Here is a 24,649-nt window from a genome sequence, read left to right as displayed (position 1 = left end):
AATGACAGTTTCACTATATTAAGTCTTCTAATCCAGGGGCCTGACCCAAGCCATGATACTTTCAATCACCTCATATGCATACAAAATCTGGACAATGAAAAAGAAGACCAAAGAAGAACTGATTCCTTTTGGATTATGGTGTTGGCAAAGAATACCAAATATATCACGGACTTCCAGAAGAATGAACAAATATATCTTGGAAGAAGTACAGCCAGAGAGCTCCTTGGAAGCAAGGATGGCAAGACTTTGTCTCATGTACTTTGGACATGTTATCAGGAAGCCTCAGATCCTGGGGAAGGACACGATGCTTGGTAAGATAGAGGGTCAACGAAAAAGAAGAAGACCCTCAACAGGATGGATTGACACAGTGGCTGCTACAATGGGCTCAAGCATAGCAATGACTGCAAGGATGGCGCAGGAGTGGGCAGTGTTTCATTCTGTTGTACATAGGGTCGCTGTGAGTTGGAACCAACTTGACAACACCTAACAACAACAATCTATGAGCACAAAATGTTCTTCCATTCATGTAGGTTTCTTTTAGTCTCATGTAGTAGTATAATTTTCATTGTATAAGTCTTTCATGTCCTTGGTTAGGGTAATTCCTAGGTATTTTATCATTTGGGGGGCTATTGTAAATAGTATGGTTTTCTTTTGGAATAAATCTTTGTTAGTGTAAACAACCCTAAATGATTTTTGTGTCTTGATTGTGTACCTTGCAATGTTGCTGAATTCTTCTATTAGCTCTAGTAGTTTTCTTGGGGAATCTTTAGGGTCGGGTCTTCAATGTACAGAATCATGTCATCTGCCAATAGAGATAGCTGTACTTCTTCCTTTCTGATTTGGATATCCTTTATTTCTCTTTCTTGCCTTATTGTTCTGGCTAGGACATCCAGTAAATACTGAATAAGTGGTGATAATGGGCATGACTGGCTCTTTCCCATTCTCACAGGGAAGGTTCTCTGTCTTTTTCCGCTGAGTATAATGTTGGTTGTTGGTTTTGCATATATGCCCTTAATTACGTTGAGAAATTTCCCTCCTATTCCTCAGGTTTTTTTTAATCATGAAAAGGTGTTGAATTTTATCAAATGCCTTTTCTGCATCAATTTGATATGATCATGTGATTCTTTTCCTTTGTTTTATTTATGTAATGTACTAAACTGATTGATTTCCTAATGTTGAACCACTCTTGTATAGTTTCAGTGTGAATCCCACTTGATCATGGTGTATAATTTCTTTGAATGTTGCTGAATTCTGTTGGCTAGAATTGTGTTGAGAATTTTTGCATCTATGTTCAAGAGGGATATTGGTCTGTAATTTTCTTTTTTTGTTTGTGATGTCTCTGTCTGGTTTAAGTATCAGGGTTATGCTGGCTTCACAGAAAGAGTTAAGGAGTATTCCTTCCTCTTCTATGTTTTTGAAGACTTTGAGTAGAACTGGTGTCAACTCTTCTCTGAATGTGTGGTAGAATTTCCTAGTGTAGCCATTTGATCCTGGGCTTTTTTGTTAGTTCTTTGATGCAGAAAATTAGTATGTACTGTATTAATGGAATATAAGATTTCTTATAATATCACTCTCTCAGATTTCTTTTCATAATATTATTCTGATGGTATGCTCTAAATACGTCACATTGTAAAAGCACTTCAGATTGTGCATCTTCTAGTTACAAAACCTACCACTGGACATACAGTTCTGATAAATAAAACATATTTTTTCCCCCAGGAGATATATCCATTGAACGACAGTATTTATAGAAGGTTCTAACTATTCATTTCCTATAACTACAAAAAGAATGAATATTTAGAAAGTCAGGCAATTCAGGTATACATAAAGGACTAGATATTTTCTAATGAGTATTTTTTACTTGCCAATGAAGAAAAAAAAATCTCTTTGATCACTTTAATTTCCCTCTTTTAGTAAAATCTAAATTTGCAGCTGCCTGTTAAGAGTTCATTATTTGTGGTTATTGAGAGAAAGTTAATCTTACAAGCTCCTGTTTGCTAATAAAACATAGGAAACACCACATAGGTTAAGCAATAATATAATTAGAAATTCTGTAGTACTCGTATGTTTTATATCTTATTTATTTCATATTTGGATAGCACCTTCTAGAATATGAGGCACTGCCATATACCTCATCTTATTTGTTCCTCGCAACAAACAACAGTCAAGTATAGTTTTCTTCTCCTGAAGCTCAGGGAGCTTGAGTAACTTTGTCCTCATGTAACACCTAATTGAGGAGTTGACATGAATATTTGAACTTTCTGGCTCCCAGATTTTGCTACTATTAAAAAAGAACCATCATACGATTTCAAGGCTGCTGGAGTTTAGTGTTTTAGGTTATAAAATCACATATAGATGTGACTAGTCCAAGAAGTTCACTTCTGCAATAGGCTACATGCACAATACATCATTAATCTTCCATACATGTAATAAAAAAAACAAAAAACCTATTGCTATCAAGTCGATTCCAACTCATAGCCACCCTATAAAAAAAAAATTTTTTTTTTTTTTTTTTTAGAGAACTTTAAAAAAAAAGGAGGACTTATTGAATACCATAGAACAAATTACTTCACAGAACAAATTACTACCAAAGACACTATGAGTAACATCCACCTTAGGAGTATTAGTCAGAGGAGTGGTTAGTAGATAGAAGGAAAATGTGTATCTTGCAAGACTCATGCTGCTGGGTCACAATAAAATCCATTGCTATCGAGTTGATTCCGACTCATAGCGACCCTATAGGACAGAGAAGGACTGATCCATACGGTTTCCAAGGAGCGCCTAGTGGATTTGAACTGCCAACCCTTTTGGTTAGCAGCCATAGCTCTTAACCACTACTCCACCAGGGTTTCCATAAGGGTGATCTATTTGACCACCACAAGCTACCTTTTCCCATCATATCATATAATAATCAGAATATTACAACTCAAAAGAACTTCAGGGATTCAATCTTATTTCTCAGATTACAGGACTGAGGCTCAAAGAAGGTTATTAATTATGTACTAATTTGTACCACATGGATAATTTGCAGAAGAGCCTGGATAGAGCTTAGTCTTCAGAAGCCTATGCTTATTCTAGAAGGTCACTCTCAAGTCTGAAAGTAAACTTCACAATCTTCGGCCTTCTTCAAATACTCTTTTTAGTTTTTAATGTTCCAAACTAAAATACAAGACAGCAGCTAACTCACCAAAATTCCCAGAAGTATATAGCATGAGAAATTAAAAACAAAAAACTGAAGGGTTTTATTTGGCTTTATATTATCCAAGGAATAAAATTCTCACTTAAAAAAAAAATCAGCTGTCAGCTTTGTGGATGTCAATGTGGCAGGAGAAATCCAACCAGCTGAAGGCTGCTGAGTGATGTACTGCTAAATGCAAAGGCTCAGGTGGGCACAGATTCTCATTGTCATTCATTCCTTACAGAGATCTTAATAACACAACACTACTCTTATAAACCCAAGACCCCAGGCTCTTCCTTTACCCCGTCTCTCCAATGCGTCTTGTTATTCTGACCGTAAGGGTGAGAGAAAAATTTCCTTTTCCTCCTCTGCTTTCTTCTCTATTCTTTCTTTTAGAGTCTCCTACCTATTTTTTTTTTTTTTTTTATCTCTGACTCAAATGCAGCTAGAAACATGAAAGAAGAGCAGATATAAGTGGATCAACAAACAATGACAGACATAAACGAAAAAGATATATACTACCTAACAATATGGTAGTTTTGAGTGGGTGGGACTCAGCCTTACTACACTTGTATTTTAAGGCTAGTTTCAATACTTTTTTTTTTTTGGATCCTTTGAAAGAATTTAATGGATTCGATTACAAGTTTAGCAGCTGTTATGAAAAATGCTCTGTGAAATTAGGATGTTATATCTCATATTACACAGAGGCCAGTTCCCCAAAGTAATGCTGTGAGTCACTTCGTTTTTTCACTAGATTGCCGTTATTTTTGACGTAAATGGAAGGCTGCCATGGAGGCAAGGGAACTAGGGGAATGGAATGGCATAACAATGGGTCCGCTCTACATTTTTATGTGCATTATTCCTCCCAAATCAGTGGGACATGGAACAGTCACACCTCTTACTATTGCTCTGCCTTGCTCCTGCTATTATACTCTGAAATGCTAAGCATAATGAGGCACTCAGTGGCATTTCTGAACTTGAACTGTATCTGCATATCATTCACAGTCACTGAAAGTTCATAAAAGACAGGCCCACTGAGGTTTGGGCTGATAAACATCAAACTCAGGAGGTTGGTTTGTGCATCTCAGAGAGGCAGTGTAAAACAGTCACCAAAGAGTAGATCTGGACTTAGTCTTCTTCAAATAGAATCCAGAACAAGTGGCTCTGCCAACATATGGGGCAATTTACTTAACCTCTCTGTCCCTCAGGATCCTCAACTGAAAAACATGCATGATAATAATAGTAATATCTGCATTTTCATGAGGAATAAATGCATTAATGGATATAAAAGTGCTTAGAAGAGTGACTGGTACATAAAAAGCACTCAATAAATGTTTTTATTTACTGACATGGAAAGGTCAGCAAGCCATTCTTAAGTGACTAAAGCAAACTGCAGAACATCTGTTTTAAAAAAGTTTAAAAAAAGCAGTAATATAAGACATATTTCCTAACAGTAAATTTATGCATATAATTGCATAAGAAAAAAGAATTGGAAAGATACATTTCATACTGATAATGGTAGTTACCTGTAAGAAAATATTAGGAGATTTTAGTCAAAGTGTATGTTAATCTTATTTGTCATTTTAAACTTCACTTGTACTATTTTGTATTACGTATTTTTTGTATTTATGTATTACTTGTGTAGTTGAAATTAATTTGAAATGAGACAAATGCACATATTCAGTACATTTTTCTTTTAGCAGCATCTTAATTCCATTCTAATCTGATGAGCTGTGGTGTTTGAAGACTCTATTCTTAGATGTTGATAATGGCCCAGGGGGAAAAAATTATTTTATTTTATTTTTTATTAATAAAAATGTTGGTAATGGCCCAGGGAACTCTGTCAAAATGTCTATGTGACCATCAGTCCTCCCCACATGAGAAACCTGCTCTTTCATTACATCTATAGTGACTGTTTCCCTACCTTGTTATTTTACTAGCTGTCAGATAATTTGGCCTAAATGGTTCAGCTTCCAGTTACTACTTTGTTTCAGTATGAGGAAGATGTATTAAAATTTCTCCTTATAAAGCACTTTGAACCAACCAGATATAGTAATCTTAGACCCAGTTACTGAACAGCTCAGTGTATGGTAGCACTTCGGTTAGGAACCCATTCATGCACAACTCTTACCCTGAACTCTAATAATTGGTTTCTTCATTAGCCACCTAAAGGCTGATAAATTTTATACCTCAAATGCTGTTTATAAAATTTTTCAGGTAGCTGCTTTCTTACTGTTTCAGAACCAGTAAAAGATTATTGCTATTTCCTAATCTTCTAATTGTCTGAGTACTGCTGTACTAATTATACATTTCAAGTACCCATCTTTGAAGGAATTTCAAGGAATTCTTTTTTACCTCTCTATTAGAAAGAATTGATGCCTCTGAACTGTGGTGTTCGTGAAGAATATCAAATATACCATGGACTACCAAAAGAATGAACAATTCTGTCTTGGAAGAAGGACAACCAGAATGCTCCTTAGAAGGAAGTTTTCTTGAAAAGGAGCTAGATCTCACATTTGGCTTAAAATTACCTTTACTTCCAGAAGATCAAAATCTCCTCATAGTTTTATTGCAAATAAAATTCAAAAGCCAAAATAAAATATAAAGTAGCCAACTTTTCCTAAAATGAACAAAAATTACCAAGTTAAAGCTCATTCTGACAAAATACCTTTGCACTTCCCAACACAACTTTAGGTGCTGCCCAGTATTAATGTACATCTCAGTAGGACTGAAGGAACTTATGAAGCTGCAGTGAGAGATACGAACCAAGGAGAGCCACCATTTTGCAACTCGATATCTCCTTTTAAATATCTCAGTGATTTGGCAACAAAGGTCTTAATGGCTTACATGTAGACAGATGCGAAACATGCACCAAAGCGGACAGGCAATTTGGGTGCTTTGCTTTTTGAGTAAGAGGACAGCTTTTGACCTTAATGATATGCTAGAAAATTATCAATAAATATTGATTTCTCATTAATTTGGCTTGTTCATTAAACATTTTCTATAATGATTCAGCAGGAATGTTCACTTTTTAATTAGTGCAATTCAATATTTTATGTTCAAAATTATTTATTGGGAATTAAAAAGAATTGAAAATAATTTGTTCAGGAAACATAAAAATTGTGAAAGCCTACCAAGAAATTATATCTGTATGTATGATTAAAAAAAAGTTTTAATCTACTCCAGAATTCCTCCCCCACCCCCAGCCCCGAATTAGAACTAAACAATGTGATGGTATGGAATAATTACCTCACTGCTCTGCATCTAATGCTCTTGTATGAGACACTCCTGATGATGTAGTGCAAGCATTCATTTTCCTTTCAATGACTGTCCATCTAATGAATGCTGGCTTTAATCATGTCTTTAACCTTATTTTAAATTCTGGGCTCCACTGCTAAAAGTAAATCCTTAATGTACTCTCAGGCTCTATCAGGATATAAATCAGAATTGGTGGTTGGGGTCTGCATGGCCCCATAGCCACAGGTATCTGGAAAGAGCCACTAACACTGAGGGCTCCAAAGGAAGGCAAAAGGGTCAAAGATAATGTATGGTTCCAGCCTCAGCAGAAAAAGATTTCTTAGAAGAGTTCCCCGTCCTCAGAAACCTCCTAATTCATGGGAGTAGCTAGCTAGTGCTAGTCTTTTTTTCCTTACTAAATCTTAAATTAATATTTTAAACTTAATAAAAAAGATCTTTTGTGGTTTTTCTCACTTTTACTCTTCAATTCTTTTTTTTTTTACTTAAAATATCTATTTTAAAAATATCTGATTCATACAATAATTACTATATATGTAGGTCATATAGAAAAATAAGAAAAAAACACCTATGTACCTACCATCTTGCCTAAAAAATAGAATTGTCAGTAGTTCTGAAGCCTACCATAGGCTCCATTTCCAGTTGCAGCTCCTGCTTCTTCTCCTAGTTATTCCACAAATACATGCCTGTGGTTGCTGTGTGCCATCCAGTCAATTCCAACTCATAGTGAGTGACCCTACAGGACAGCACAGAACTGCCCCATAGAGTCTCCTAGGCTGTAATCTTTATAGAAGCAGACTGTCATATATTGATTAATTTTGTTTGCTTTTTAACTTTATACACATGGTTAATGTAGTGCAATATTCTGCAAACCTCTTTTTTTTTGTTTCTTCAACATGTTAAAGGCTGTGACTAGGATTAATTCATTTTTTACTCCAGTTTTGTAAACAATGCTGGCAGGAGTTTTTGGAATATTTTAGTAAAGATAACCACAAAGAAGTGAACTTGTGAGGCCACAGAATCTGCACGTCTTCCACTTTACTGGATAATACTAAACTGTTTTACCAGTTGTAAGATTTTCCCTTTTTCTGTATTCTATCACGTTACTGTGAAATTCTGCTTGCCAACTGTTTTATTTTTGCTAATAATATTGAACATCTATTTTTGTTCACCAACACCTGGGTTTCCTTTCTTATGAACTCCCTACTTATGTGTTTTGCCCATTTTTCTATTATGTCAGTTGTGCTTTCTTATGATTGGTGTGAGTTCTTTATATATTCTGGATAACAATCTTTTTTCTCAGTTATATGTGCTGCAAATATCTTCTTCTAGTATGTGGCTTCTCTTTTCCTGTACTTCCTCGTGCCTTTCGATGACCAGAATTTCCAAAGATTACTATGGTCAAATTCATCAAATTTTTTATGATTTGGAATTTTTGTGTCTTAAGAAATCATATAAACATTTTCCTACATTTTCTTCTAAGTGTTTTAAATATTCTTTCATATTTAAGAGTTTAATTCCATATGGAATTCACTTTATGAATGACATAAGCTGGAGTTCATTTTCATTTTTTCCATATGGATGGCTAGCGTAGTGGTTAAGTGCTATGGCTCTTAACTAAGAGGTAGGCAGTTCGAATCTGCCAGGTGCTCCTTGGAAACTCTAGGGGGCAGTTCTATTCTGTCCTATAAGGTCATTATGAGTCGGAATTGACTCGACAGCAGTGGGTTTTGGGTTTGGATGGCTAATTTTCCCAATGCCATTTTTTAGTACATTCTTTTCCCACCGATCTGCAGTATCAGCTCTGTGTTATTCTCAAATTGCTATGAATGTGGCAGTCTGTTGCACTGGTCTATTGGTCAGTTGCTGAGACGATACCACACTATTTTAATCACGATTACTTTATAATAAATTTTAGTATATGGAAGAACATTTTCTCTCACTTTTTTCTTCTTCTTGAAAAGGATATAAGCTATCCTCGGCCAAGTTGCTCTTCTATAAACATTTTAGAAATAACTGCCAAGTTATAAGGAAATTAAAAATCATTCAAATGCTGACTGAAATTGTAAGGAATATATAAATTTGGGCACAATTGGCATTTTTATAATATTGAGGCTTCCAAATTATTTAGGTCTTTAATGTCTTTCCATCGGACTTGAGCATCTTCTGTTAGATTCATTAATGGCTCGCTTATTAATATTTTTTTGTTGCTCTTGTAAATGGCATCATGTAAAACATGACATTTTCTGTGTTTTGAATCGACTGATGTCTAACGATTCTTACAGCCATCTACCCTGCTTAAATTCTAATGATCTGCAGGCTCCTTTGTATTTTTCTGTATTCAATCGTATTACCTATGAAAAGTGACAGCTATGTTTCTTTCCTTGCATTCTTTATATTGTTTATTCTTTTTGCTTGGCTGATAGTACTTGTTAGAACCTCTAGGACAACACTAAATAGCCCTGGTGGTCCAATGGTTAAGCACTCAGCTGCTAACTAAAAAGATCAACAGTTTAAACCTACCAGCCAGCTCCGCAGGAGAAAAGACCTGGTGATCTGCTCCCATAAAGATTACAGCCTCGAAATGGATACGAAAAGAGAGTGGAGGGAGAAAGCAGGCTGTCTCATTAGGGAGAGAGTAATTGGGAGTATGTAGCAAGGTGTACATAAGTTTTTGTGTGAGAGACTGACTTGATTTGTAAACTTTCACTTAAAGCACAATAAAAATTAAAAAAAAAAAAAAAGAGTTCTAAACCAAAAATTGAGAAATTATGGCCTATACGCCAAAACTGCCCTGCTGCCTGTTCTTGTAGGATTGGCAGGCTAAGAACAGTTTTTATATTTTTAAATGACTGAAAAAAAAAAAAAGAGAAGAGTAATATTTCTGATATGAGAAAATCTTGTAATTCAAATTTCAAGGTCTATAAATTAAGTTTTACTGGAACATAAAAAAAAAAAAAAAAGATTACAGCCTAGAAAACCCTACGCGGCAGTTCTACTCTGTCATAGAGAGCCACTATGAGTTGGAATCGAGTAAGCTTGTGGAGGCCCCAATCCTGGCTGACACCCAGAATGCTCATTCTCTCAGCTCCCTACGCCAACTCTCAGATTCTTGAAGAATTTAGGACTTGTTCTGACTAGGTCCTTGTAATATCTTATTAATTCATGGAGCTTATAGAAAATTTAAATTGAATATAGCAGTCAAAAGATGCCTTTCTGTATCTAGAGCTGTTTACAGACCACTGTAAAAGGATAGTCAAAATGCTCAACATAGCACTGTTGTTGTCATGCTAAAATGATGGTAAGTACTAAGTGAGCTCTTTCTATATGCTGGGTACTGAACAAAGTATTTAACTAGCATGGTCTCATTTAATCCTTTTAACAACTCTGTAAAATAGCTTTTATAAAGCTATTTTTCTACCTTTCTAAGACCAGAGAAACTAACTTGTTCCTATTCACACAATTAACATGTGGAAGATTTGATATTTAAATCCCGGTCTGTATGACTCTATAAAACTCATGCTATTTCCCACCATGCTACCTCTGCTGACCTGGGTATGATATATCCTATTTTTTGAAAAGAACAATCTTCTATTCTCTCAAAATTTTAGAATTTACTCAAATTGTATGTCAGCTACTTCCTTTACCAATTATATTTTGGAGTTACTCAGGGTAATGTTTCATCTGATAAACAGGTGGTCTGCAGACAAAACCATTATCACATAAATCAGGTAAGAAATCCATCAGGGACAATAACATACATAACTTCAAACTTTTTAAAGGTATCTTTGAGTCTGCTTAGGAGAGTCAATTATGGGCTGAGTTGCATGAACTCAACAAAGAATCTATACCATAGTCCTAGCTCAAGGCTCAGTCTATTGGAATATTAAAACAAAGTAAACAAAAAAGCCCCAAAATCTGTATTTCAGCATAAACCTGCTTCTTCTTAAAGTCTTTGTTAATTATTTAATACAATATTTAATGAGTTATAGAATTAAAAAAGAGCATTCTTTTATAAATAGATGATACAGTTTTACTTTCTCCCACTAGCAGTAGCTTACACAGTTAACTGAATCTGCTGGCTAATTACCGCTAAAAAAGTGAACTACAGATCAACTATTTTAAAACTGAAATGGTCATTTTTTGGCAGGAATTCTCCAACTTTTAATTTATTCATAAATAACAATTCCATATTAAGTTACCTCACTTCAATAGTAGAATATTTTATTTCTGTGGGTATACCAAGAAGTAGCATTACTTAAAGTAAGTCATACTTCAGGGTTCATTCACGGGGTTTTATTTAGGATGATATGGGCATTTGTTTACATTTACCTTAATTTTTTTCAGTACGAAATTATTATGACCATTATGGGATTTCATTTTCTCACTTACCTCGGTGAAAGATTTTTTTTTTTTTTAATTAAGAGAATCCTGGCCAGTGTTCACTCTGCCCAGCTTAGGGTGGAGGAGGGACGATTCTCCATTCCAGAATACAACTGTGTTAGACAGCTTAGGTCTCATAAACAAAATCATATTAACCCTATCTCCAGCTCAATTGTTTGTTAAAGTACATTTATCTGTATCCATTAGTCATGCAGTAAACCATACCTGAGGCATTTGTCAGGAACTATAACCTTTAGCTCATTGCCACTACATATTTATTAAAAGCTCTTTTAAGAACTACAACACTTGGGCGACTTCTGAATGAGTATTAGGTCCATCCTCTCCTCTAAATATTCTAAATTATTTCTGTAGGTATCTACTAAAAGAATTATAGAAGTTAATAAAGGGAAAATTGAAATAAGAAGAAAAACCCATTTAATCCCAATGGCAGCAAGAAAACAGATGGAAAGGGACAAAGAAAGACAACTAGGAAACAAGGAGTAAAATTTTAAATTTAAACTGAAATATATTGGTAATCAAATAGCAACTTTCTAAACGCATCTTAAAAGTAAAGATTGAGAGACTGCAATAAAAACAAACAAAAAAAACCACTACATGCTGCTCACAAGAGATGCTGAAAGGTTGAAAGTAAAAGGATGGAAAAAACTATACCACAGAAACATTAACCAAGAGAAAGTTGGTACAGTTCTTTGACTATTAGACAAAGTAGATAATTAGGTGAATTACTAGAAATAAAGAAATATATTTCCTAATGATCAAAGATCAATCTACTGGGAAGGTATAACAATTCTAAATTGTATGCATTTATTAACATCCCTTCAAAACACATAGAGCAAAAATGGATATAACAAAAAGAAGAAATAGATAAATTCCAATTATAGTTTGATATTTCTAGCATATTTCTTTTAGAAACACATTCTAGATGTTTTGAACATGGTCAACAAGTTATATGTGAGCACCAAGGTGGATCAACAGACAGCTATTTTTTTTTTTTTTTAGTAATTTAAATTGCTTTTATTAAGTGATGCACTGTATATTTCTGTTATGCTGTTAACCTACACGGACGGTCTCTATGCAGAAAAAAGTCAATAAAATCACTAATGAATCTACTATAAAATGTTATCCATATTAACAGTACTGTTCACTACAAATCATACATTATTTTATCTTGCCACCAGCAGTTATACTTCTTTTGAGCAGATGGTTTGCTTTTATCTTACAAACACTGTGAATAATTTAACGGACAAGGATTTCTTTCCTTTTTGGTAACTAGAAAGCTTAGAGATAAATTAAGGGCTTCATCTTAGACACAGTATGAACAAGTATGGTATATAAACTTGCAGCAGCATTTCTGGTTCCACTTGTCCTCACTGTCATTCTTTTTCTTATCTTGCTGCTTTTAATTCATCCTGTTCTGTAATATGCGGAAGCAGCAGTCAAGAAATCAAAAGACGCATTGCATTGGGTAAATCTGCTGCAAAGGACCTCTTTAAAGCGTTGAAGAGCAAAGATGTCACCTTGAAGACTAAGGTGCACCTGACCCAAGCCATGGTATTTTCAATCGCATCATATGCATGTGAAAGCTGGACAATGAATAAGGAAGACCGAAGAAGAATTGAGATGGCTTAGAATTGTGGTGTTGGAGAGGAATATTGAATATACCCTGGACTGCCAAAAGAATGAACAAATCTGTCTTAGAAGAAGTACAACCAGAATGCTCCTTAGAAGCAAGGATAGCGAGACTGCGTACATACTCTGGACATGTTGTCAGAAGGGATCAGTCTCTGGAGAATGACATCACGCTTGGCAGAGTACAGGGTCAGCGGAAAAGAGGAAGACCCTCAACGAGGTGGATTGACACAGTGGCTGCAACAATGAGCTCAAGTATAACAATGATTATATGTAGCGCAGGACAGGGCAGTGTTTCATGCTGTTGTGCATAGGCTCACCACGAGTCGGAACCTACTCAACAGCACCTAACAATAATTCTGTCATATTAGGCAACTCTTCAAGTTACTTCTAGACAGTAAATGAATAAATGAATGAAAAGATTTAGGTGATGTAAAAGGCAGATGTAAATGGCAGCTGGTTACTTCCTTTCCCTTGCTCTTCTAGATAAAGACTTTATTTAAATTGGAGTAAATTTCAGATAGGTGATTAAATTCAGAGAACTCAGATTCTATGCAAAACATAAGCTAACGACTGGGTCACAACAAGAAAATTCCATGTGGATGGGGACTAATGATCAGAGAACTGGCTGGCCTGAATACCTAAGTAGGCTCTGTTATTCAGCAACATGTCCACAAGTCCTGGGTTTGGGATTAGGCATACAGGGTTCAAAATCCAGGGGTAGACCACCATCTTAGGGGTCCACTTTTGGTAAATCAAGGCCTTATGTGCAATACCCAAACCACTGTGTAAAGAGTGAGGGAAAGGAGAGAAGGCAAGAGTGTGTTATTTCCAAATCCTTATGCTGTTTCCTCCAGGATATTCTTAAATCTCCTGAAAAATAGGTAAGAACTAATCTTATTTTTAAAGACACCCAGCATCGAGGAAATAATTACAGCTACAATCTATTCTCAAAGTCTAAAATTTCCTACAATTCCCCATCTTGAAGTTTAAGCCTTTTCTTGCTCAATTCTTACTAGAGCTAAAGAACAGTAAGGAATTAAAAGAACTAAGAATAAAATGCTTTACAGAATTTTCCATGTTCACACTTATGGGAAGATAACATGCAGTGTTATCTAACTGGTGGCACACCGGTTGAGTAGATGGGTGTGAGAAAGAAGAAGCATTTGGTAGCTTCACAGGGATCCTTGAACTACACTTACAAACCCTGTTACATCTCAAAAGTGTTAATGGGTCACAACGTTTACAGAACCAATTACATGCTCCTTTACATTCAAAACCCTCTGGGTGTACCCAACATGCATTTTTAGCCATATTTCCCACTTTTACCCAAGAACATCCTACTATGCTACTTCAAACGGCCCCATTTTCACATAAAATCTATGAATCCGGAAAAAAAAAAAATCATTCTAATTTTATTCAGTTTTTTTTTTCTTCTTTGAACTCCCTCATATCTCTTATGATGCTTATATAGTACCTTATATTGTATTTATTGGGCTCACCAAAGCCCTCATATTCCTCATCCTCGACACCAGCTACCCCACAAATTACATTACCTTGTAGAGCCAGCCTAGCATTGCTCTTTCGGCTTAGTAGCCATTCTTTTGCCTTGCAAATCAGTGTGCCATCTAAAGCATGACTAGAAGCAGGCTTTCAGTGCTCAAAATAACTTTTTTTTTAATGATATGCTACTTACCTCTCAAGGTAAGATAACTGTAATCTGCCTGCTTATATAACTTCCATCTATTGGTTCTAGACTTTCTTTCAGTATCTTCATTGTTGTTGTTATTTTAAGGTGCCAACGACTCGGTTCTAACTCATACTGACTCCATGTACAACAGAATAAAACAGTGACCGGTCCTGCGTCATCCTCACAATTGTGGCTATGTTTGAGCCTACTGTTGTAACCACTATGTCAACTCATTTCATTCAGGGTCTTCCTCTTTTCCACTGACCCTCTACTTTAACCAAGCATGATGTCCTTCGCCAGGGACTGGTCCCTCTTGATAACTCCAAAGTATGTGAGATGAGGTCTTGTCATTCCTTACTTCTAAGGAGCATTCTGGCTCTACTTCTTCCAAGACAGATTTGTTCGTTTTTCTGGCAGTCCACTGTATATTCAATATTCTTTACCAACACCATAATTTCAAATGCATCAATGCTTCTTCAGTCTCCCTCATTCATTGTTCAGCTCTCACAGGCAAATGAGATGACTGAAAATACCGTGGCTTAGGTCAGGTGCACCACGGGGCTTAAGGTGACGTCTTTGCTTTTTAACACTTTAGTAAAGAGGTCTTTTGCAGCAGATTTGCCCAATGTAATACTTCCTTTGATCTTGCTTCCATGGGCATTGATTGTGGATGCAAGTAAAAGGGAATCCTTGAAAATTTCAATATTTTCCCTGTTTATCATGATGTTGCTTATTGGTCCAGTTGTGACGATTTTTTATTAATGTTAAGGGGTGAATCCATACTGAAGGCTATAATCTTTGATCCCCATCAGTAAGTGCTTCAAGTCCTCTTCACTTTCAAAAGGTGGTATCATCTGCATAACACCGGTTGTTAATGAGTCTTTCTCCAGTCCTGATGACATGTTCTTCTTCAAATAGTCCAGCTTTTCAGATTGAATAAATATGGTGAAAGGATACAATAGGATCACAATAGGATACAACCCTGATGCATACCTTTCCTGATTTTAAATCACTCAGTATTCCTTTGTTCTGTTTGAAGGACTGCCTCTCCGTCTATGTACAGTTTCTGCATGAGCACAATTAAGTATTCTAGAATTCCCATTCTTCACAATGTTATCCATAATTTGTTATGGTCCACTGAATTCTGTCCACCAGGTGTGACCCTGCTGGTATTTGAAATACTGGTGGCATGCATTCCAGCATCACAGCAACACGCAAGCCATCACAACATAACAAACTGACAGACGAGTGTTGGCAGTATCTTTATGGATATGCATACTGTATTTTTATGCAAATAATGTGCACATTCTATATTTGTTTGACAACTGCTCCCTCCCCTGTGAGGTATTTTTGTAAGTGCACTATGCTATGTTTTTTAACGGTAACATGTAAAGAAAAAAAAAATGGCATAGCAGTGCTTACAAAAATATCTTATGGGGGAAGAGAGCAGTTGGCAAACAAATGTAGGAGGTGTATATTATTGGTCTAAAACTTTTTACAAAACAGTCGTTAAGATACATGAAGCTGAAATGGTGTCATCATAAAGATACTAGGAAGAGCACGTTGTTTCAGTGACTTTTCTAGGAACTGTAATCAAGACTACAATCCTGTTTTTCTACGAAGATTTCTCTAACAGGCCTGTCTCTGCTTTTAGTCTAATCTGACCTGAATAGGTGGGCAGCACAGACACTCTAGTCACTTACAGGACCCTGGGAGGCAACACAGAAAACTCTTACATATGCCAGCATTGCATAGGAATGAAGAAATGGCAAACGTGGAACATGACAGTACAGCAAAATAATCATTTTTTTCATTCATGGCACACATGGAAAATAATATTTAACCAGTATATTTTTTTTATATTGAAGTAAACTAGAAGGAATCTGGGGCTTGTTATGAGTCCAGGTGAAAAAATTTATTACAACTGCTTTATGCAATTATAAGAAAAAAGTATTTTAATAAGATGTTTGAGCCTTATTAATTTATATAGATGGTATTCAAATAGAATTTCAACGGTGGTCAATTGTGTGTGGCTTAAAAAACAGTTTTGAATTTTTTATCACTGTAAAAATTTATAGTAACTCATGGAGAGTCTCATAATTAATCCACTGTCAGTTGGGAAGCTCTGTCCTAGAAGAACTTGAGTCCATGTGAAGAAATGGCTCCTTACAGGCTTTCTTTTGCTCCTCTTTCCTTTCTTCCTCTCTATTCTTTTCCCTTTCTCTTTCTTTCACTATTTCAGCCTGACACAGTTTTTCCTTGACCTGTAATTGATAATTCTTTTGCTTCATGAGCTGCTTCAAGGCCTAAAAGCATGCTAACCCACTCATCTTACTGATAAAACACTCCAGTGATTGTAAAGGCAATCAGAGCTGGACTATCCAAAGGAGCTGGGGTGCATGAGCACTGCATCTAATGCGCAGAAACTAGGGGAACTGACTGTAACCGCTGCACCCGTCCTGTTGCAAAAATGTGCCAGGGGGGTCTTTAAATGCTGAATGGCCTCTGTTAGGTCTGCAGCTCTACTCCCCTTTCTAAATCTCTGGCACTTCAGCGTTCCCTAGCAACAGTAGCAAAGGATCAAATTAGAAAAGTGCTTTCCAGAGCATTCTTATCTAGCTACTGACCAAGCCATTTTTGTTTATGTGATCAAGCAACTGAAATTCAAGGAGATTTATTACAGACTGTCCTCGGAAGCAAAAACTGGAAGAGCACTCTTGATATGTATGCTACTAATGTCTGAGATGACTGATTCTATCGTGACTGCACAAGCATGGATTGGTTTCAGTAAGAATTAGTAGTCTCAGCATCTCGCCGTGAACCGACAGTGTTGCCAGGGAGACTGATAATTACATGACAAAACGGAGGGTGTAAAGTAGAAATGTTCAGAAGAAATGTAAGGTTTTGATCCGAATCAGCACATTAATAGTATAGTTTGTTGATCTTCTCTAGTCATATAATTTAATAAATACCATTAATTATATGTTTGACAAGATACAGATCTCTGAACTGAAAGAAATGAACTGAAATGAATTGAGCCATGGAAAGCTACTCTTCGCTGATCATACTTTATGTATGCCACAGCAGGGACACATTTATTATCAACTACAATTTTGAAATTAAAATACTCAAAAAAGGTAAGAAAACAAATTGGTTTGATTTGTTATGTTTTCTCTTGCTATCAACCTTCCAGTGTTCCAGAAATAAAAATTATAATTTCATAATAGCTCTAATAAAATTGCTTTTTCCCCCTCGTAAAAGAAGTTATATATCCTCAAAACACCCCGTTAGGCGGAGAAGAAAGAAGCATTACTATTTCTATATTAAACACAGTAGAAGCAACCCAGAGAATCCAAATGACTTTCCTGAAATCACACAGCTCCTCAGTCCGTGGTAAAGCTTTCAGCAGCCACGGAGCCATTATATATAGATTCTACCTGTTACGGGAAAACCAATCAAAAGGACATAAACCTAGTGCGTGGTTTCAAATGTCTCTACACAGCTTTAATTTTAAATGAAAATTTTCAATATTTAGCCTTTTTAATGGCTAAAAGTCTAGTTCTTAAAGTTAGCAATATAATATAAATTTTTTTTTTTTTTAAAGTTTAGTTCTTAAAGTTAGCAATATAAAATAAACACTTGTTCATCAGGAAAATCTCGTTACTGACATGTTAATATGTGAGAAAATTCATCAAAAATTTAAACAGCTCATTAATGAACAGGGTGTCACTGCAAGTCCAATCATGGCCTATGAGTTGTCAGGGCTATCATGGCAATCCTGCTGCCCAACAGTCTTTTAATTTCAGTTTTTCCAAGGATTTCTGTGTATATATCTTAATAGATAAAACTAAAAGGTTTATCTTCTTCTGGGTATTTTTCCTTACAAATTCTTATATGTTTTCTAATTTATAAATATACTACAGAGATAAAAAAAAATTCATTCATATGCGTATGCCCACAATCTATTTATACTGCGTGTCAGAAAGAAAACAAGTGATTTGTGGTTGGTGTGTAACAGAAGACAACCATTCCTGATAGAAAATGTTTCCAGTGTTTTAGTCTTCTTATTTGGTCTTTGAAAAAGCCCTGGTGGCACAGTGGTTAAGCACTCGGCTGCTAGCTGAAAGGCCAGCGTTTGAACCCACGAGCAGCTCTACAGGAGAAAAGACCTGGTAATCTGCTCCCATAAAGATTTCAGCCTAGGAAACACTATGGGGCAGTTCTACTCTGTCTCACAGGGTCGCTGTGAGCCAGAATTAACTGGATGGGACACAACAACAACATTTGGTCTCTGGCAGGAAAGAAGTGAGAAGTACACACAGGACACCAAGGAAAAAGCTTCTTAGCTAAATGGATTGCCAAGTGCTAGAAGCAGGCAGTCAAGACTTCTGAAATGTTACAAAAAAAGATCTTTATTTTAGTGATTTAAGAATTTGAGCCTTCCTCATTAATACCTAATGGAGCCTTGGTGGGACAGTGGTTAAGTGCTCAGCTGCTAACCGAAAGGGCAGCAGTTCAAACCTACCAGCCACTCCATGGGAGAAAGATGTGGCAGTCTGCTTCAGCAGATAATAGCCTTGAAAACCCTGTGAGCCAGAACCCTGTCCTATAGGGTCGCTGTGAGTTGGAATCGACTCAACAGCAATAGGTTTGGTTTTGAGTATTGTGCAGATCACCCTATGTGGGATGGACTACTATTTTTAAGGCAGTTAATCAAATCTATCACTTTTACGATGGTTTGAAAATAATAATCTTTGGTTTGACATTAGTTGAAATTTTATTAATTCTTTACATGAAAGCATTTATTTTTGATAAGACATGAGCTAAAATTATAGGTTTTTATTTTGATAAACCTTTTCTGCTTTCCCATAGTATGAAGGCTTTCTCAGGTTTTAAACCCCTATATAAGAAAAAGAAGAATATAAGGACAAATCACTCAGTCATTAAAAACGATTTCTGTTGTGACGTTAAACAAACCTTGACTTAAGCCATCTTGATAAGATGTTTGTTTGACATCCAAGTTCTCCATGGTATCTCCCTTAGAGACGTCACCAAGAGATGTCCTTCTCTCAAAGATGTTGTTGTTATTGTTAACTTGAGTCCCATTTTGCTTCAGTAGCCTGAACACCTCAGCTTCCAAATCTCTAATCTAGGAAAAACAAATTCATTCATAAAACCCTAAGCTAGCACTCCTCTCCAAGTACCAGGCAAAATCATCTCATTATTTAGTGGCTTTGGAAACACAACTCACCCGCACTTGTAGGCCTTGAACTTCCACGAGATGAGCTTTTTCCAAATCTTCTATTTTCTTTCTTTCAGCTTCCTGTCTTTTGATGAAATCAAGTTCTCTTAAGAAGAAAATAATAGATAAATAAGGAAACGTGAAAAGTTCTTATCTGATGCAATAAACTGTGCAGTGAGATAACTGGACAGCTATTTAGGTAAAAACTCAGTCACAGTTAGAAGTAGGCAGTCAGGCCTTCTGAAATGTTAGAAAAGGTATATGGCCATAAAAGAAAATAAAAACGTCTTTAATAGGTCGCAACGTAAAGAAAAATGCTTTAATTCTGCTTATTATGATTTTCATTTGTAGCTCCTGATTCTAGAGAACCTATACATAGACATGAGCTATTGCACTAATGACCCACTCTGGGTAATTTAGTGGCAATAATAGCATATCAAATAGAAATCATTCTACGTTTGCAGTGTCATATACACAATAAACTGATGGAACTGGATGGTGGGATTTCAAAAAGATAATCATAATAAGATTGCTTTCTACCAAAAACAATGGAGAGGGGGTTGGGTGGATCAGAAACACTGAAGTGGAGCACTTACACACCTAAGGATAATACGGGGAGGAGAAATATCTCCATTTTGAGAGCCTGGAACAGAACATGCAAATTTAGCAAAACCCATTACAAAGTTAATAGATGAAATAGAGTTAGGTATGATATTTTTGGCAAGAAGAGTTAAAATAGTGATGTATTGAATTCATGGTTGCAAAGAGTGATTCCCTTCCCTGCTTTTCATAGTAAACTTTTATAACAACCCCTTTTAAATATTGAAAACATTATTTCCATGATAGAGGTATGGTGACTCTCACATATATGCTTAGCTTCTAAGGCTTGGCATGGAAGACCAGAAAAGACACTGGCATTAATTTTCGTTGTCCTAGCTAGTAAGAAGTAACCGCTGAAAGTAGCCCGTAAAAATCTCCCTGTCAGTCTCCCCAAAATTACACCAAGATCCAACATACAGAAGCGACAGCAGTAGCTCAGAAAGGACTGCTGAAATTCAAAAGCAGGGACAGGTGACAGTCCCTTTCACTGCAGTGAACTGAGGCCCTTGTGGCTCTCTGAACAGTGGCTGAGCAGAGCGGCAGGGCAGAGATTCTTGCCAGTCAACATTAACACTATCTGCAGTGGGAAAATTCCATAGTTATTGATTCTAAGAACAGAGATAGCAGCAGCTTGATCAAGGCCCCTATTGACACTTCGCATGCACCACACCCAAAAGTCATTCTACATTACTTCAGCTGAGCTTCTTGCTTCTAAATCACAGAAATGTTTCAAAAAGGATAAAACGATTCAAACGTTACTATCAATGATTGACTATCCAAAAAAAAAAAAAAAAAAATCAGGAAGCAACTGGTTGCCAAAAATTGTAAAATATACAAAATATAATCTCATATGAAAACAAGTGGTTTCTAAAACTTGACGGCACTGGGACTGGGTTGATAATGTCTATGCTGTAACTATGCTTCTGAGAAGGATAACTCTGAGGTCATCTTTTCTTTTATAGTAGATATTACACAATTACTGGATGTAAACCTTCTTTGGACTTATACAACTATTCTTTAGTCACTAGAAGCTACTTACTTTTGTTGAAAATCCTTGATCAATTTCTTTGCCTTGTTGTACTTCTTTTCCAATGCCTGATACTGGGTTTGAGTCTCTTTGAGGTGTTCGTTCACTGTATGGCATAACGTTTGAGCTTCAATCCAGTAGCTCTCCAACTTCAACATTCTTTCTTTATTCTCTTCTATGTTCTGTTGGAGTTGGTTTTTCTCTAGTTCCCACCGTACTTTCTCATTTTCTGCTGCTTGCAGCTGAATAAAGCAAAAGCCAAGGCAAGGATCATCTGGTACTAGTACAGCGAAAACCCCTCATGTTCTTATAGCATGTATCAAGACTAAATTCCATTATTACATACACTGGGTCATCAAAACACTTTGGGATAAGAAGAACAAGTATTATTTTAATCATCTCATAAATGATGAAATGGAAACCATGAAAAGTAAAATGACTTATTCAAGGTCACATGTCTGTTAAGTGATAAAACACAGACTTCATTCCAAATCTCGTGATCTTTCCATCACACCATGTGGTCTGAAGTTCTGTGAGACATTTTAGAGTTTGACTAATTTTATCCAATGACTTCAACACATTTTCTATGAGTTTTTTTTTTTAATATATAATTCTGTGTTTAAAAAAAAAAAAAATTAACAAATGAGTAGGAGAGGTAGGTTGGGAACAATGGAGGTGTAGTATGGCCTAATTGCTAAGAAGGGAACTCTGAAGTCATTCAGCTTAGGTTTGAATCCCAGCTCAACCATTACTGGCTGTTTAATCTTGGGGCAGTAACTGAAGTTCTCTAAGACCCAATTATATCATGTATAAAACCGAATTGTGACATAACACATCGGCGTGCTTAGAACAGCTCCTTGGACATAGTAATCATCTGGTAAATATTAGCTATCTTTACTTTGCTTTTAACCCTTTTGATGATATTATTCTTTCTTTCATTTCAATTGACATGGATATAGTCTGCAGTTCATTATTTTGCAAGAAGTGTTATGAATTTCTAGAGCTTATAAATCTTTTTTTTTTTTTATAAATCCCATATTTACATAAAAGTAAAAAAGATAATATAAGTAAAAACATAAATCATTGCTGGATTAATTTAAATGCATCCAATGCAATAAAAAAGCAGCTTCTTCTAGTTTCTACTTCCAGGGCCTCTTAGGAGTAGAGAGTATATTACTTTAATCCCCTCATTTCTACAGAAATTCAAGGCTGAGCCATTAGGTGAAGGATCAAAGGTCATTTAATCACAACAGCTGTCTGACCTTCAAACCAGTGCTTCATCTACTTCATATGCCTCCTTTAAAGTTCAAAAGGAAGCGAAGTCATTATAAACTATCAATGCTCAAAATCCAAGACATTCTAAAACCATACAGCATTCACAAATGGAAATACGTGTTTGTAGGTGTATTTCTAACTAAACACATTGGCAAAACAGGTTACAGAGCAAAAAAGTAACAACATTTCAAAATCAGGAATTTTATTATCAACAAGGGTAATAAAAAGTCATAGTAAAGTAAGCCACATCTATGGATATTATATGTTAATATAACAAGAAAAATATAAAATACTAGTATATAAACTTTTCTAAATTAAATGTTTATAGTCTAAGACATAAACTCCATTAAAGCACTTACACTCATCGGGGAATCTTTTTTTCTGCTTCCAACCAACAATTAAAAAAAAAAAAAGCAAACAACTATTCTCTTTCTATGTCAAGAAATAATAACAACTTCAAACAGGGCTAGGTTGTTAAATACATCTTTTAATAAGCAATGCTTTGTATTCAAGTTGTTTATTTATCAAGCATCACTAATTTAAAAATTATTATTCACAGAGCTGAGCTGACATCATGAATGATATACAGACATGTTTTGACTAAAGAGCTACAGCGGGTATTAGCTGAGAATTCCATTTAACCAAAACAGCCTTGCTAATTTATCTTCATTTAAAGCACACGGAAAAAGAAAACAGTGTTCAATGTGAACAGGAAAGCAGATCATTAGTGGTGGGGGAGGAATTAAGCCTTAATTTTTAAAAGACCATAAAAATAATAAAGAATACTGCTTTAAAAGCAATTCAAAAGATACTTTTAAATCTTTGAAATTACTTACTTGATAAAACTAGACACAGTTCATACAAGCACCTTATAACTTACCAATTAAAAATGCCCTTTTGAATCTTCTATTATTCCATATATAGATCAAAAATACATACTCCCTTTTTTCAAGACCTGTTTTTTCCCCCACAAATTTAAATAATGTGAACTAAACTTGTCTAAAAGTTTCCAGTAGCACCTGGCACCTAAAATCAATTAAGCATAGTACACAGTCAGTAAGAGTCAGAATCGACTCAACAGCAATGGGTCTGAGTATTATATTAAATCTGTAACATTTAATTACTAGAAACTTGACATTTTTTTCTGTCAAAAATAATGTATGTGCTGTGTTAAAACAATACACTGGTTTTGACAAATAAGTTAAAAGTAAATTATTAAATCTATTTAAAATAGAGGAGATATAACAGCTTGTGTTTACGGTATTAGTGATCGAAATATATTCAGATGCTTGAGCCACTAAAAGTCACTTTTTGATTAAAGTTCAGAAGTAATTGGATACGTATGTGCAATTATGTAAATGTCTATGTCTTAAAATACTAGTTATTTGTACTGAGGGTGGGAGTGGGAGGTCTTGTTCTCACTGCCAGGTTTTCTCAGCATCTAACCCTGGAATTGAATCTCTAGCATTTGTATTCTTTTACATGCACAGGAACAAATCCTTTTGTCCTAGGGCTGAATTTATTCATAGTATCTGGTAAAAAGTACAATTCAGGTACCATATATTGGTTCTTACCTTTGTCTTCAATTTTTGAATCTCAGCTTCTGTAACTGCATGTTTGATTTGCAACTGAAAAAAGAGGAAAAATCTGAACTAAGAGAGTGTATCTATATTGTTAAAGCCTGAGCAGCCAGAAGGATAACTTATTACATAGCAGAAGGCCTAGAAGAGTGCTGCAATGCAGCAGGTTATAAATTAAAATGTCTAGTGTGTACAAGGACTCGCTGGGTACGAACTAATTAAACATAGGGTTTATGGCCCACACTCCCTAAAATCACATTAGGTTACCAATTTAATTGCTCAGGGACCAAAGAGAAGAAAACATATTTTCTTGCCCTCTTTGCAGCTTTTCCTTTATGATTTGAGTGTCAACACATCCCACAAGGGATAGTTTTCTTGCAGTCTTGCCGACTGAACTGCTTAAGCAGGCAAAACAGCCAGTGGCAATGTGAAGAGTCAATTCCAAATACTGAAGAAAGGTGGCACTCTGGTTCCATGAGTCGCAAGCACATTCAGATAAGCAGCTCTTTTCCCAGCTCAGACTGCTGCAGAGAGGGAGGCGACGATGAGGCAGTTTCCACAGTGAAACTTGTGAATTCTACATCTTAATTGGAGGAAAGGGTACAGATTCAGATTTTTTGTCTTCAAAACATCTATTCTGTTGAAGTCCCAGACCTGAAAATCTTCAGCTACAGCTAATTTGCTACCATTTACATAGGTTTGTTTTGCTTTCTCCCACTTTGTTTTCCCTGTAACGAAAGAAGAAACAATCTCCTTAAGGAATTAATGC

The 24,649-nt window shown here is 35.7% G+C and overlaps 1 protein-coding gene across 4 annotated transcripts in view; it reads right to left on the bottom strand.

Annotated features, from left to right (window-relative positions):
• PPP1R9A (protein phosphatase 1 regulatory subunit 9A) overlaps positions 1–24,649 on the bottom strand; it is a 357,217-nt gene that overhangs the window by 40,596 nt on the left and 291,972 nt on the right. For all 4 annotated transcript variants that reach the window (XM_064289992.1, XM_023544405.2, XM_064289993.1 and 1 more), the window contains exons 7-10: positions 23,875–23,928; positions 21,038–21,267; positions 19,408–19,504; positions 19,134–19,305 (exon numbers count right to left, since the gene is read on the bottom strand). In XM_064289992.1, coding sequence (XP_064146062.1) covers positions 19,134–19,305; positions 19,408–19,504; positions 21,038–21,267; positions 23,875–23,928 — 553 coding nt within the window. The remainder of the gene's footprint in view (positions 1–19,133; positions 19,306–19,407; positions 19,505–21,037; positions 21,268–23,874; positions 23,929–24,649) is intronic.

This window comes from Loxodonta africana, chromosome 8, assembly GCF_030014295.1.
Source record: "Loxodonta africana isolate mLoxAfr1 chromosome 8, mLoxAfr1.hap2, whole genome shotgun sequence".
NCBI classification, from domain to species: domain Eukaryota; kingdom Metazoa; phylum Chordata; class Mammalia; order Proboscidea; family Elephantidae; genus Loxodonta; species Loxodonta africana.
This window is presented reverse-complemented; position numbering and strand designations above follow the sequence as displayed.